General features: G+C 39.9%; 1 protein-coding gene across 1 annotated transcript in view; it reads left to right on the forward strand.

Annotated features, from left to right (window-relative positions):
- Window positions 1-17,281, forward strand: part of MAGI2 (membrane associated guanylate kinase, WW and PDZ domain containing 2) — a 1,549,501-nt gene that overhangs the window by 984,869 nt on the left and 547,351 nt on the right. The window contains exon 5 of the mRNA XM_075558486.1: window positions 675-885. Coding sequence (XP_075414601.1) covers window positions 675-885 — 211 coding nt within the window. The remainder of the gene's footprint in view (window positions 1-674; window positions 886-17,281) is intronic.

Consider the following 17,281-nt stretch of genomic DNA (forward strand, 5'->3'; position numbering starts at 1 on the left):
AAATCCATCATCTTTTATTTCGATAGGTTAAAGGTCTGACATGGGCCCCTGTGCTAAAATCAAGGGTTGTCTGGAAGCTCTGGAGGAAAACTCATTTTTCTGCCTTTCCCGGCTTTTAGAGGATGGAGGGTCCCCTTTTCGGTCCTTCCAGCCAGCAGTGCCACATACATCATGCCCACCATCCTTTTGTCGTCACATCTCCTTCCCACCATTGTCTGTTTTTGCCCTCTCCCACTCTTGGACACTTGTGATCCCAACAAGGCCACCTGACAGTCCAGGGTCATCTCTCAATCTCAAAATCCTCGAGTCACTCACTTGTGCAAAAACCCCTGTCGCACATGTCAAGTAACAACCAGGGGCTCCAAGTATTGGCACATGGGCATCCTTAGTGATTATTCTGCCTATGGCATCTGTTTTGTGGCACAGACCTTGCATGTCTTCCCCCAAATACCTAATTGAGTAATAAGCAAAATGAGTTTAATGGTAGGCAAGAAAGATGGATGAAAAGACCACTTCAGTAGGCCTAATAATAATTTCCAGGACTGTTCCCAATGATGCTTTTCCAAAAGTAGTTCTTATGAGCTTGCATATGTTCCCTGACCCAGCGTCCTCTACAGTCATTCTGGAATTCCTGTGCCTGGGATCACTAACCACACGCTCCTGTGCTCTTTCAGAATCCAGTGAAAATGAGGATAAGAGTGCAGGTGCCTCAGGGGAGACGCCCTCCCAGCCTTACCCTGCACCAGTGTACAGCCAACCCGAGGAGCTGAAGGAGCAGATGGATGATGCAAAGCCAATGAAACCTGAAGAAACTGATGAATCCGACCCTTTGCCTGATAACTGGGAAATGGCCTATACAGAAAAGGGCGAAGTCTACTTCATTGAGTGAGTTTCTACACTTAACTTTGGTACCAAAGAATCATTGGTTATATGTGTTTCTGTGTACATATATATAATGTATAATATAAGAAACAAAATGGGTACTTATATAACTTAGCAAAAATATATATATATGGTAATTGTTTTCTAAAGAAAACATTGAATTTTATCACATCTGGCATTAGCTATGTTCTTTGAGAGAGGAAATGAGATGATGCCATAATTCTAATTCAGGATTCTAGAATATAGCTATAAGTCAAGGACTGGATTGGACAGTGTCACCCAAAATCTATACAGTCATGACTTAGAAAGCAATTCACACAATGCTATTATTACATTAGAAATAACCTAGCTACCATGAGAAAACTTTTACTCAAATACCTCATGTAGTTCAAAATTGATATGAACCGTAATTTAAGGCTTAGTGCCAGAATTGCCCACCATTGTGTTCATGTTGTAATAGGATGCAGCTATTTAGAGCAAATTATTTACTGTTCACACAAAAGAATAGTTTAAGCCTTTGACCCTAAGGTTAGGAGTCAATTAAATATTTTGTATAATTCATCATATTTATTTATACTGGATTTCAATCTTTTTGTTACTTATCTTATTTATAACTAGCCAAGAAGTGTTAATCCTGCATTCCTCTTCATATCTTTTATTCAAATTCATTTACTTATCTTGGCGAGGAATAGAGTAACTTTATTTTTAAAAATAAATCCAACATTCCAGACTTCAGTTCAAAATTAAATTGATGGTGTATGTACTTCAGATTAAATGTTCAATAGAAAGAACTAAAACTCAGTGCATTGTTAATGATCAGTAGCCTTTATTCCTTCAACATTGTGCAGGTATCAAAGAGAAAAATAATAAAAGCGAAAGTTTTCAGTGCTGACAATGGGTGAAATATATGTAAACTCTGATTATTCAGAAAAATATTAAAACTGGATACCCTTTGGCAACACGGAGTGATTTATGACTTAGAGCTCCATGGGCGAAACTCAGTTGTGAAATTGAAATGTTACCACATACCAACATGTAATTCTCACATGAAGCTGGAAACGATGGTACGTGTGTCCCAGGGAATACATAATCAGGTAATTACTTGGTGCTCTGCTTGACTCCCACATGGATGAGAAATAGAATCGTTTGCTGAAAATGAATAGGAACATTCCACTTTTGGCATACCTTCCAAATTAAAAAAAAACAACAATTTTTTGAATTGTTTCTTAGAGTTATTATTGGTATCCCAGAGAGGATAATACACATCCATTAAATACAAAAGTGAAATTCAAACAGAAATTTGAAAAGTACAACCAAATGACAATCTCCGGGTATTAATAACACACGTTCTATATTGATACACACGAGATGGAATCACGGCAAACCAGAAGTCAATTATAAATCCCTGGCTCTCAAGGTCTATGTTGCTGCTCCTGCTGCTGCTCCTGTTGCTATGAGTCCATGAGCCAGCTTTGACGCGTATCAATGCTAGACTCAATGGAACAAAGCCTTGCCCAGTCCCGGCCAGCCTCGCAATTGTTACTACGGTTGAGCTCATTTTTGTAGACATCGTTTCAGGTCATCTGTTGAGTCTGCCAAGTATTATTTCCTGTTCGGTGGGCTGGATTCTTCTGTTAGCATGTCAAAGTACAGGAGATAAAGTTTCCACATCCCACCCTCCTTTCTAAGGAAGATTATTTGCTCCAGAGCAGATTTCTTTGCTCTTCAGCAGCCCTGGGCGCTCTCCATATGCTTCACGGCGTTCATTCTTCCTAAGTGATTGCCCAGCGTTCACATGCACACGCAGCAATGGAAAATGCCATGAGTAAGGTCTTGCACACCTCGAGCCTCAAAATGAGGAAAGTGCAGCAGCAGATTTGTATAATGTAAGGTGTGGTTGGATTACTTGGCTACTGCTTTCATGAGCAAACAAAATATTTGGTAAAGTCCATCTTTCTTCTATTTATCACGATGTCTACTGGTCAAGTTGTGAGGACTTTGGTTTCTTTACAGTGAGTTGTAATCCATACTGATAGTTGCAGTTTGGGATCTTCATCAGCAAGTGCTTCAAATATTCCTCACTTGCTGAAAGCAAGGTTGGGTTATCTGCATATCAGAGGTTGTTCCTCAGCCTTCCTTCAGTTCTAATGCTGTGTTCTTCTTCATAGGAGCCAGCTTCTCAAATTACCGTATTTGCTCACCATACCGACGGAATAAGTCTGGTGGAAGGTCATAACCCTGATGGACACTTTGTAATCTTAATTCATATTCTCTATTTTCTCTCTCTGGGTTCTTATAGCCATTACTACACAGAACTCAAAGACAAAATTCATGGTTAAAGAGTTTAATTCTTTAAATTTTAATACAAAACAAATTGTAATGCCAGTGAAAAAGGCTGTAGGTTGAGTTTATTGAGACATGTGACAAAGTTCTTCCAGGCTGGCAAATACATACTCAAAGGACCATACCACCCCATTATAAGCCTCTACCTGATAACCTTCAGCTCAGGCTCCACGCATCAGCAAATCTAGCCGAAGAACTGAGTGTCCAGAGGCAGCTCGCACCAGTAAGTCTCAGCCCAAGTGGCTCAGCTCCACTTCCGTGGGTCAGCAAGCCCAGTGGCCCTAATTAAGTATCTAGAGTCACCTCACTCCACAAGCCAGCCTCCTGCACAAAAGCACTCCGCTTTACTTACTCCGGGGCTTGGAAAGTCAACCACTCTGTTCCATGCTTTGGCTCCTGGTTCTGCTACTGCTCCTCCGATGTTGAAGCTTATCTAGATCCAGGAGATTCACTGTGCAGAGATCTTGTGTCCAGAGGACTTGCTCTCTTCTGGCTCTTGCTGGTAATCAGATGCTGCCTCCTGCTTCTTAGAGGGCTCATTTTGTACACAGCAGGACGGTATTTCAGGGAATCCTGTTTGTAATTAATTACTCCTAGGTGAATCCCATTAATATCTTCCCCTACCTTCTTAACAGACCCCAGAGGGAAAGTTTGTTGGCTGGGATTTAGAAACTTTGGGTAGAGGAGCCAAATTAAATAGTGCACTGTCTCTGCACATCCCTTTCCTGATTGAAAACCATACCCTCTTTTCTGATTGAAAAACTGACTGCCTCTTGCTCCATGTACACATTCCACATAAACACAATTAAATATCCTAAAATTCCCCTTCTTCACAATATTATCTATAGTTTGTTGTAGTCCACATTGTCGAATGCTTTTTAGAATCAACAAAGCACAAACATACCTGGTATTCTCTGCCTCCAGCTAAGAATCACATGACTTCAGTAACGCTCCATCTTCTCCAAGTCCTCTTCGGACAGGGCCATGAGTTTGAGAGCACCAGGTGGATGTTCTGCGGCAGCATTTTTACATTTTCTTCTCCAAAATCTTACTTGCATATTATATTAATGATATTGTTTGACAATTTCCACATTCTTATGGATTGATTTTTTTTGGAATGGGTACAAATATGGATCTCTTTAAGTGGGTTGGCTAGGTAAATGTTTTCCAAATTTCTTTTCCAATGCAATACATTGCTTCAGGTTACATATTGACCAATTATTAATGTTGGTCAATTAATTATTGTCACTCAGAAGAATAAATCTGATTTAAACACCACTAATATGTAATACAGAGGCGTGAGGCATTTTGAAGTAATTTTAAAAGAGACAAGATGATAAAAGCAAAAGCTGCCTCCAATAACAAAATTATAAAAACTTTCTTACATTGTGATTGTAAAATAAACTTTCTTCTTAGAACCATGTCAGGTTGGATGGTGAACAAAATGGCCTTTGAAAGATAGGACATGACCCTGGTATAGAAAATTATGTAGTTCTATCTGGGCTAGAGAGAATCTATCAAAAACTATAACCTTAATACTCTAGTCCTTCAACCAGTTCCAGCATGAAGTATTCTTAAAATTTTGTCCTCCAGTGAATTGGCAAATCTGTAAAAACAGGCAAATAAAAGAGTAGAAAAATTGGAAATCACCAAAAATGAAATGGAACACATAAAAATCAACATCATAGTCACGAGAGAACTTAAATTGACTGGTATTGGCCGTTTTGAACCCCACAAACATACAATCTACTCTCTCAGGAATTATAAATTCAAGAGGAATGGGTATATGTTCATATCCCAAAACACGCATGTGTACAAGCTTTATGTGACAGGATAATACACATATGTTTGTAAGGGAGGTTAATTAACATCAACTATGTACAACTGTTATTCAAATTATGTTCCAAACACTATGCCCAGTGATGAAGTAATGAAGAGCAATTTCTTCAGTAGGGATTTATCATTGATAATTACTGGTAATGGTATTACAGAGCTTGGAAACAAAGAAGGCTCAGTAGCTGTACAATATGACTGGTGATATAGACGTGAAGCTGGAGATTGCATGATAGGATTTTGCAAGGCTGACAATTTCATTAAAAATATCTTTTTTAAAGAACATAAATGATGCTTTTAGGTTTTAGACACACAACATCAAGTTGAAGCTGAGAAAAATTAAAAGTTCACAAGAGCCACAGTATACTACTGATCCCAGAGCTGATGAGCTGATAGCAAGAAGGTCAAGTGGGAAGAAAGCAAAGGTCATCCAAATGACAAGAAAGCAGAGAGCAAGGTGGATGTCAAAAGAGACTCTCACACTTGCTCCTACCCACAGAAGCATGGCTAAAATAAATGGGAGAATTGATGAAGTAATAAAACTGAACAGAAAATTAAAGTGATCTGCTCTAGGAGACAAAGTAGAAATTATAGCAAAATGGGCAAATACCTGGAGTTTGAAAACCCTAAGTGAAGAACGTGCTCAGTTTATTTCAAGACGAAGGAATTACAAAAAGAAAAGTCAAGCCTCAAGTTGCAATATTGAAAGATTCTCTGGAGAGAATGTTGAATTATGCAGGAACTATCTAAAGAAGATTAAAGCATGCGCAGATTCATTGTACCAAGAACTGATTGACATTCACACATCCCAGGTACATAATTTCAAGGGATCTATATAGAAAAAAATATATGGTAACTGATTGTGATAGCAACCGTACAATTCTGTTGGATGTGCTTAAACTCTGGAATGATTTGATATATGTATTAATCCAAATTAATAAAAAGAAATTCAAGGAAGATTCAGAAGAGAATAAGGAATGAAGGATTTCATGACTGATGTCAGAAGACTAATAACTGAAAGCAGAGAATAGCAACAAAAAAGATATCATTTCAATAATTAAAATTAAGAACTGATGGTATTAAGGAAAAAGTTCCAACTGCAGTGAAGGTCTTAGCAAAAATAAATCAGGCTCCATGAATTGATGAAAATCACTGAAACATTTCCAGAAACAAGTGCAACACTGAAGCACTCACTAGTCTATGACAAGAAATTTGGAAGGCAGCTACTTAGTCAACCCTACTGCAAGAGTTATATTTTCACTCACTCCAAAGAAAGGTTACCCACTGAATTACAGAGAGCATTGCTGTAGTTAGTTGTCCTTGAACTGCCTTTAATTCATGGTGATCTTATTTGTGTATAACAAAACAGTTTTTTAATGTTATATTCATAATCAATAGTATCTTTGAATCCATTGTTGCACCTACTGCTAGATGAGTGGTGCCTTTGAAATGGAAGCAGAGGGAGTGTTTGGCTTGCTTTTGTAATCATTTTCTTAATCCTGGGAGGAAAGGTAGCTTTAGGCATCGACATAAATTGAGCTGAAAAGGGATGCAAAGTAAGAAATAGTTTTGTATGTGGCAGGGAAGCTTATGCTGAGAGATTTGTCCAGCAGTTGAAGAACATACAGAAAAGACTGAAGGGAGGTAACAGCAACAAAATGTACACGTCTGGAGCACATTCAACAGGAAAGACTGGCTGGCTTGTGTTTCTCCACAGAATGAAGCCAGCCCCCATCCCACATTAACCCCTGGACCAGCTTAGACTGCCTGTTTCTTTCTCTTCAAATGATTCCCTTTCAGACGCCTCTGAGCGGAGAGTGGAGCAGTGTCCATCCTCACAGGTGCTTCGGTTTCCTGTCTTTACTTTCCCGTCACTCTGCTTCACATTCCCCTTAGATTTCTCTTGATATTTTCCTGTCTATCTTCACTCTTTTCTTTGCAATGCACCCTGTTTTCTTAACTTCACTTGACAGAATCTAATTTTCAACCCATCAGTGAGTTCCTTTGCTGTTGGCATCACAGGAAATAAGCACTAAGCCTGTGGCACCTTGGTGAGGGGAAGGCAGTGGTGTTAACAAACCTAGGGACTAGGGAACAATAAGTGATTAATTTTGAGGAGGGTGTAGGAGACCTGGTAGGGATTGATCAAGGGCAATGTAACCTAGAGGAATTACTGAAACCCAAATGAAGGCTGAGTATGATAGTGGCACAAGAGCAAAGTAAATGGAAATAGAAGAAAGAATTAGAGGCAGAGGGCATTTATAAAGGTCTAAAATACAGGCATGTACATATGTAAATATATTTATATATGATGGTGGGGAGATAGATCTATGTGCATATATTTATAGGTTTAGTATTAAAGTAGCAGGTGGACATTGGGCCCCCACTCAAGTACTCCCTCAATGCAAGAACGCTTTGTTCTATTAAACTGACATTCCATGATGCTCACCTTCTGGACATGATTGCTGAAGACAAAGTGGGTGTATAAGCAAATGTGGTGAAGAAAGCTGGTGGTGCCCGGCTATCAAAAGATATAGTGTCTTGGGGTCTTAAAGGCTTGAAGATAAACAAGCAGCCATCTAGCTTAGAAGCAACAAAACCCATGTAGAAGAAGAACACCCGCCTGTGTGATCATGACGTGTCGAAGGGATCAGGTAATAGGCATTAAAGAACCAACAAAACATATCATTGTGAATGAGGGGGAGTGTGGATTGGAGACCCAAAGACCATCTGTAGGCAACTGGACATCCCCTTATGGAAGGGTCATGGGGACAAAAGGAGCCAGTCAGGGTGCAGGGTAGCAACAATGAAACACACAACTTTCCTCTACTTCTTTTATGCTTCCTGACTGCCACTATCATGATCCCAATTCTACCTTACAAATCTGGCTAGACCAGAGGATGTACAGTGGTACAGATAGGAACTGGAAACACAGGGAATCCAGGATACATGATCCTTTCAGGACCAATCACGAGAGTAGCTATACCAAGAAGGGAAGGGGAAGTAGAAAGGTAAAACTGATCACAAGGATCTACATAGAACCCCCTCCCTGGGGGACTGACAACAGAAAAGTGGGTGAAGGGGTACATCGGACAGTGTAAGACATGAAAAAATAATAATAACATAAATTATCAAGGATTCCTTGGGTGGGGATAGGGAAGGAGGGGAGAGGGGGAAAATGAGGAGCTGATACCAAGGACTCAAGTAGAAAGCAAATGCTTTGAGAATGATGATGGCAGCAAATGTACAAATGTGCTTGACATGTGAATGGATGGATGGATTGTGATAAGAGCTGTAGGAGACCCCCATAAGATGATTGAAAAGAAGCCTGGTCTGGAGCTGTGTGGAGGGAGCATGGTTGAGCCTTTGGGTCCAGTATATACCTCGAGCAAAGTCGCCAGGGAAGAGAACAAGAGAAAAGAAAGAGAAGTACCAGAGGAGGGTGAGGCAGGGAAAGGAGCAAGAGGAGAGAGACGAGAGATTGAGGGGTCCGGCGATCTGTGAAATTGTCCTTGCGCAATGCACTGGGCAATTCATGGATGTCGCTCAGTCACAGCCCTCTCACCGGATCCCCTTCTGGGAAATCAAGATTGTGATAGCACAGAAACGGAGGGACACAAAAGACTCTAGTTCAGTGAATAAAATTAAAATATAAATTTCTAAATAAAAGAGGGGAACTGTACCTACGCTTAAATGTTGACTTTAAACACGCATATGCATATTTAGATGTACATGTCTAGAACAAAGAGAGTTTTGATTTAAGTTAACAGCTCCATTTATTTATTTTGAATATAATATTATAAGATATTACTGATTTTTTTGGTACCACAAAATAGGTTGTATGGTTCAGTCCTTCAGAAGTTCTGTATTTAACAGAACAGGCATTTTTCTTCTTGTTTGGTTTTTATTGTTGTTCTCACTGGTGATTACAAGAACAAACTGTTTTCCCACACTTTCAGAGCAATTGTCTTTGATGAATGATAAAAGCTGATTCCTTTTATCATTTACAATGATATTGTATGAGATAAGGTGACTATCCGAGGTATCATTTCAAACAGCATATTTTAAAAATGTGAGTGGGCTTTTCCAAACATGCTTTAAAGTTTTAATGATGCCTTATTTTTAACAATTTAAAAATACCCTTCGAAAGCAGACTGTTGTTTAAAGCCTGCAGTTTCCTTGACTCATAACATCATCCTCAGTAATTTTATCTTTCACTATAGACAACAACATATTCCAATGAGTAAGAGTAGCTACCATATATTTAGGGGCTGCTTCATTCGGGCAGTGTTCTGACTACCGTTACAGTGCTGTCAGGAGGTGTAGGCTCGTACATTCTGACATACGATGATCCAGTGAGACAGAGCAGACTGCCTTTTCGGGTTTCTAAATTGTGGTGCTATAGGTTAGGTGGTGTAATGGTTACAAATCAGGCTACTGATCTCAAGAGCAGCAGTTTGAAACCACCAGAGGGCAGGAGGAGACTTTCTGACCCCATGAAGAGTTACACTCCCAGAAACCTGAAGGGCAGTTCTACTCCGCCCTGTAGGGTCAAGATGAGACAGAAGCCGCTCAATTGTAGTGAGTTGGGTTTTGTTTAGTTTGAGTTGCTCAGGAGAAAGTTGAGACTGTATCTAGAAATACTGACAGTCTCAGGAACCCCATCCAGGGTCAATAAGAGTACAAATTAATGCTATGGGAGTGTGTTTGACTTGATTTCAGAGTAGCACATCTAGAGATCTTTTCTCCTGCTAAGTTGTTAAGTAGATTTGAACCATCAACACACTTAACCTCAGAATGCCTGCCCGTCCTACCCACAGGACTCCTTGCCTTAACAATAGTACCTAGGTAAGCATTAGTTTTGTTCTCAATTTGACAAAGATGTTAACAACTATGAACAGCTAGAATCTTGTAATTAGGTTGCTATGGGTCGGAACTGACTGGGTGACGCCTAACGACAATCGCATGGACAACAGTGCAAGTCCAAATGCATTTGCAGGGCCCTCGGATGGATGAAGCATCCTAGTGAATTTCCTTGACGAGGGCTGTGCATTGGAAAGTGGATTCTTGCAAACAGGTTAAAATTCAACATAGTATTGTTTATGTCCCCTTTTGAGACACATTTTCATTTTTCTTCTAGTTTCTATTAAATTCTGTTTTCTCTTGGAGTGAAGTTTTTCTGTGATTTATTTTTTTATTGTTGCGGGTTTAGGTATGATTTTATATGAAAGCCCATAGGTGAGTCTCTAGAGATAGTAACTAGATTAATTGTTCATTAATTTGGGGTGTAGTGGAGAGCTAATAATGATAGGCATAAAAATGAAGAAAATGTTCTAAAATTTATTGTGGTGATGATTACATACCTCTGTAATGTATTTAAATCATTGAATTATATGGTACATGAGTTATATGTCAATAAAACTTTTTGACAAGAATACATAGCCTTGGGAACCTAACAAGGTCAGTGACCTCTGTCCAGTGGTGTAACTGTGACTCAGAATCAACTCAATGGCATTGGGTTTGCATTAGGAGTTTTATTTTAATATAACCAAAAACATAAATCTGGTCCATAGTTATATGGGATACATCATGGCTCCAGGGTCAATTCACGGTGGTGACTATTTTCTGCAGACGACACAGTAGCAACCTATGAAGCACTCCCAATATCCTCACTTTGTAGATTGCATTCTAAGCCACCCGTGACAAATCAACATTCCCAAGGTCAGACAACTCTGTCACCTATTAAACCATGACCATTATCCCATGCTACCTCCAATAAATAAACAAACACGGATTGAAAAAATAAAGTTTTACATTACAAATAGTATTTGTTTTTTAAGTTGTTGGCCAGACATTCCTGCTTCCAGAGGTTAAATCATCCACAAAGAAGAGGTACCACAGGGTTAATCTGGATTGACATGCCAGGGAATCCCAGTAAATTGCTTCTTTGTTTGGAGTCAGTTTAGTTGGTGGCATAAAAGACACTGCTATTGATTCGCTGAAAAACAAAACGACAACAAAAACCTATTTGTTTACTAGCAGTTTCTTGACTGGCGGTAAGCACTTGGGTCATCTCAAATCATAGCTGTTAAATAGATTTTTAATGGCTGAGTTTTGAAATTAACAGTCTCCTTTGTGAACAACCCTGTGGCTGTCCATGGTTTGCAAAACTCTGTGCCAATGTCGAAGGCACTTTTAAATTCTAACAAAATACCATTGATCTGTTTGTATATATGTTTCACTACTTCTGTATCTGCTTCAAAGAGAACCAATTGCCACTTCCAACCCGTTTTGAAATTTTTATGTATTGAAAAAAGGACAAAAGACTTAGGATATTTATTAGAGAGAAGAGGTAGATCAGGTTTCTGGCATATAGCAACACCAGCAAAATGAATTCTCATTCTAGCCAGGAATTCAGCATGTCTCTGCCAGCCAAGTAAGTCCATCTAGGTTTTCTTTCTGTGATTGTATTACAAAAGCAGTGGATCTCTGGAATGCTATTTTTTCTCTGTGTGTATGTTTCCCCTTGTAGATGCACAAGGTTTCTGTACAATACCCACGCAGAAAACAAGTATGGGAGGAAGCAGTATATAACAAACACTCCCAAATAACCAAAACAATACTTCTAATAAACCCACCCACTGCCTTTCGTTCAGTTCCGACTCATAGAAACTCGTTAAGGCAGGGGTTCTCCACCTTCCTCAGGTCGCGACCCTTTCATGCAGTTCCTCATGTTGTGGTGACCCCCAACCATAACATTATTTTCATTACTACTTCATCACTGTCATTTTGCTACTGTTATGAATCAGGCGACCCCTGTGAAAAAGCCATTCAACCCCCAAAGGGGTCGCGACCCACAGGTTGAGAACCGCTGTTCTAAGGTGACTATTTAAAACCGAGGCCCTACGGCTCCCAAAACAGTGAATCTCTATGTAAACTGACTGCTTCCACTTTTTCTGGCTGAGCGGCTGCTAGATTATAATCTGTGAATTTGACGATGAGCAAGCCCACACTTAGCCTGCTGCACCACCAGGGCTCAGTTCTTCTAGAATAGCTTTCTAAGTGCATGAACCGTGTGATGAAAATGTTCCACAGTCCATGGAACGACGCACCTCCCTGCCAGTGAGCCCATTTTCACTCGTAGCCGCTAGGTGGACGGAGAACTGCCTCTGAGTTTCTCAGGTTGTAACGGCTTTGTGGGCATGGAAAGCCTCGTCTTCCTCCCAGGGGACGCTGTAGGGTTCACATGAACCCTGGTGGTTAACAGCCCAAGAATGACTTCCTATATCACTAGGGCTCCTTTCTATATTTTGGTGTTGGGTGAAAATTTTAGGAATATTTTTTAGGGAAAATACTATAAAATTATTGACAATAGCTTTTTTGTGGATTATGTATGTGTAAATAGAAAAAAACATTATTGGTTAACAAAATGAGGGGTTAAAAACTCGAATGGGAAAAGTTTTCATTGATAATCTGCAACTAGATATATCTAATCATTTTCATTAATAGACCTCCCCTGTGGAAGAATACGGTAGTGAGAATAGACAGGTTTAAGGAAATGATTTAACCATCTTGGAGGTTTTATTGACAGTTAGATAAAATCTTATCAATTCACATAGCTTTAAGAGCAATGTTTATTTTTAAAGAACATAAAACAAACTCAACAATCTTTGTGTTATAGTCTTTAAGCTGTTTGACTAGTATAACTGAAAACTTCATATTGCATTGTTCAGTGGGATCTAAAATATTTCCCTATTTTAACCTATAGATATTTCATATAGTCACACATCATTGATTTAACTCTCCTTTTATTCTTCTGAGATAGTATTTTCAAGAAAGAAATACAGGTGAGCTTTCAGTCACAAATTTAGCTTCAGAATTGGCTCTTTAGGATCTTCAAAACTCAATGCATTGACTATTTCTTTAAGTTACAGTTTTCAGAGAAAAAGAACAAAGAAAATTCCTTTAATAATTTTCAATTGATGAAAAATATTAAAGTCAATGAATAAATGGGATGAAGGATAGGATAAAGTACTACATTATAGGTAAGAAATATTTAAATTTTGCTCCCAATAAATAAATAATGCATCCATGGAGAGAATTTTCATTAACCTCACCTTTCAGTGTAACAGCAAGAGCTATTATTCATATGTAGATTATGGAAATCAGGTTTTACATTTTTTATTTAGGAAAAAATACTCAGATTTGAATGAAGAAAATCCTATGGTGTGAACCTCTCATAACACACAGGAGCTCACTATGAGTTAAAAATAATTCATTGGCAAATGGTTTTGCTATTTCTCATTTTGGAGGTAAAACTCTCAGATTCTAAACCATGGGAATAGGAGCTGAACACAAAGGTCCATCGGAGAGAGTGACATAGACTCAGTATAGAAAGCAAAATGATACGTTCATTATGGCCCCTAGAACAGATCCTAAGAAAGCGTGGACTTGGGAATGAAGCCTATCGGAGTTTGATATTAGCCGGAAGTTGTCCCTCAGACAATTTATCCATCCTTTCTCCACCTTTGTTCCTCTGTCTATAAAACGGAAGTAATGATGTTGACCTACAAGATCGAGGAGCCCTGGTGGTGTAGTGGTTAAGTGTTGGGTTGAGAACTACAAGATCAGCAGTTTGATACCACCAGCCACTCGGAAGAAAGACAGGTATTTCTACTCCCATAAAGAAGAGAAACTTCACAGTTTGGGAAATTCACTGGGGGCAGTTCTACTCTGTCCTATAGGTTCACTAAAAGTTAGTGAGTTTGCTTTTGCTTGGAAACCACAAGACTCTAAGCATTATTGAGGGCCTGTGGGTGGGAATTCCTAGTGCAGTGCGTGGCATAGTAGACATTCAAGAAATACTATGACAAAGTGTGAGCCACTTTGCAAACCTCGGTCACCAGAGCAGTAGTGCTGTGTTTGTGTGTGTGTGTGTGTGTGTGTGTGTGTGTGTGTACAGAGTTCTACATGGCATGAGTGTTCAGAAAGTGTTATTAACTAACTTAACGGCCTTTGCCAGTTGGCAAAGGTTAAGCTTGCAAAAGGGTCAGAGACTTATTATTCATTACATAGCAGCCGTCCCCATGTCTTCGAAGACTTTCTGGTGCGAATTTGAACTAGGATTGCAGATTTGAATGAAATTTCACTTCTGGTTCATTCTGACAATGGACTCAGTCTATAAGTTAACATTAGAGAAGAATCTCGGATAAACACTTTTTAAGGTTTTCATCCAGATTTTTCACATGATACAGAATGAATTCAAGTAGTGACTGACCACTTAATCTCTCACTTTTCATAATCTTCACATTAAAGATGTCCATACAAATACATAAAGTAGTGTTTTGTTATGGTCCAAAACGCCTAGAAATATCTTTTCATTCCCCGGCCAGAATAAGAATGCCATTTCTTTGCAAAGTCAGCATTTAAAAATTATTTTCTTTTCTTCAAAATGAGAGGATAAAACACAGAGTCAGGTACCCTGGGATTTATCACCTTGGGGTAGTCCTGACCTCCAACCAAGGGCTTCAAGCCTTCTTGAAATATGATTATAAAACCGTAGCATCTTATTTCCCTGTTGTTTGTCACATACATAAGTTGGATAAAGAAAACCAGCACTTTCATAGGACTCTACCGAGCTATGAAAGTGATAGAAAATCACCTTCCTCTCATTTGAGGAAAGGTGGTGGGCAGCTTGTGAAAAGATTCCCTCAGAGGATCCATTATGTATACAGTTCCCTGCCCAACTTTTCATCCTGTTTTCAAGTGGGATTGTCAAAGTTAAAAATATATAATTCGAGGGAAGTGGAAAAAGCACTTCATCTGTTGTCTCCCAAAGGCATTAAAAATATCCCCTTTGTAAGGCATCTTGAGAGAGAACACGCAAATTATAAGGCTGGCGAGAACCGCAGTGGAGAAATGCTATGTTGTGTCGTCCTATGATGCTGAAGCCAATCACCGTAGGTAACTACTACCCACACTTCCTTCAGAATCATTTCAGAGCATCAGCTAAAGATGCTCTTACCTATAAGGACTCAGCCTGTCAAATTGTATTAAAGAGACACACCAGGAATGCTAGTTCAACCTAAAAAGAGAGCAAACGAGAGAGAGAGAGAGAGAGAGACCATCTTATAGTAATGAAATTCTTTACATAGACTAAGGGAAGCTCGTTAGATCCTTAGCTCTCTGTTAAGTTAGCCAGCATCTGAAATCCATGGTGGTGTGGTACAAAAATGGTCATTTGACTCCCTGCAAGTGCCTTAGGAATGGCCCGTTCTTCTTATCCACGTATGTGTTTGCATTTGAGAATTTGCCCAAGAGACCTGGAAGTGCATCTTCTGTAGAGCGTGGGGAGGAACAAGGAAGCGTAGGTGTGGGCGCCAAGGGGAGGTGTGTTTTCCTTTTCTGCCTCTGAACCTCCCCCTCACAGAAGCACAAATGCACTCGAATTCTCAGAACAGAGCATGTCCATGAGAAGCATTTTTAAATGATTCCTTCTTCTTCCAAACGAGAGGTTGAAGCACTGAGCGCAGGGCTTCCGGGATCCTCACGTCTGGACAGTCGTGACCGCCAACCCAGGCCTTCAGAGGAGGGTAAACACAACACGGCTACCACCGAGGGCCAGCACATGATGAATGCTTCACGTGTGCTTTACACTCGTCCGAGATTTGATTATGAAGCACCCCTAGCTGGCATGCTCTCAGATGAGTTAATATTTGCCCAAGTTCATAGCCATTATCTGGTCATTGAATGTATGAGAGGCAACCATCATGGAGTACCTTTCCTAGGTGGAGCAGGTAAAGGGGAGTACTTCTCTTTACTCCACATAACAGTCAGGAGTGGAATTTCCACGTGGCACAATCAGTTCACGCACTCGGTCACCACCTGGAAGGTCAGCAGGTCAAGTGCACAGAGGAGCTCCTGGGAAGAAAGGCCGTACAAGCCACTTCCGAAAGGTCAGCCATTGAAACCCCAAGTGAGCATGGCTCTACTTTGACCTGCCTGCATGCACGCACGGGGCGATCGTGAGCCAGGAGAAAACATTGTTTTGTTTGTTGCTGTTGTGCTTTTAGGAGCAGAGACAATACGTCCTTAGGGTCTTAACATCTCAAGACTCAAGTTAGAGATGGCACCACACATAGGCAGATGAGAGAGTGTCTAGAAAGTACATTTCAAGAGTGTTTTAACAGCTCGGAATAGACCGCTGTTCTTCTAAGCTCCATCATCCGTCCTTCCTGACTAGAAATTCCCTTCATTAGATTCACACTTCACACTGTTTTGGTTTTGTTTTTCTGGTTTAGTCATGGTCAAAGAAGTGAGCTGTGACCTCCAACCACTGGCTTCTGAGGACAGACTGGCATTTACCTGATGTGGGTGAAGTAGGATGATAAGCAGAACATGGGAAAGTGTGGGTTGATGCTCGGCTAGAGTGTTCTCTTCCTCTTAGAAAATAAGACAAGGTCTTGGCTCACACAGTTGGAAACAATGATGGCCTGCTCAAAGAAATCCATTGCTCTGAATATATTTTGCTCTCCACAGTCCTGGCAAAAATCCAGTTCTTCTAGCGGGCACTACTGTGCCTCTTTTGAGTCTCCCGTCCAGGGCTTCTGCTACTATCTGTAATTTAAAAAAATTCAGTTGTCATCTCACTTTACTCATGTTTTTAAAATCCACGTTTGTTCCACACTCACTTCACCGTTCATGACTGAATCAGTTCAAGTTGGTTCAAAGTCGTGATCAGGGGGGCATTTAGTCCCCACAAGTTTGCTATTAAATCTGCTTTCTTTAAGAATGAATGTCCTGACCTTTGCTCTATCTGAATGCAGATTGCTTCATCGGATTGTCTATGGAACACTCATTATTCTGACACTATAACATGAAGTTAAGCTTCGTAGAAGAGAATATCTGTACAGTTGATAAAATTCCCATTCTGACATCTTCAGGATTATGCTCAAGAGCCCTTATTAAGTTGCTCTAGTTTATACAAGGGGGCTTGGGAAAATTCCATGATTTTTTTCATGGCATCTTCTCATGCACTTTTTGAAGCCTTCTCTACTTCCAAATTACTTCAGTTCTTCTCTTTCATCTTCCACTCATTAGGCCTCTGGCTGTTGTTTTATTTTCTAAATACTTCTGTGAGTTGATTTGTCTTCCAAACTCCCTCTCCGTGCCCTCCCCCCACAAACAAAAAGTTGTTTGTGAGACAATTCTAACTCATGCAAGC

The sequence above is a fragment of the Tenrec ecaudatus genome, chromosome 9 (genome assembly GCF_050624435.1).
Source record: "Tenrec ecaudatus isolate mTenEca1 chromosome 9, mTenEca1.hap1, whole genome shotgun sequence".
NCBI lineage: Eukaryota > Metazoa > Chordata > Mammalia > Afrosoricida > Tenrecidae > Tenrec > Tenrec ecaudatus.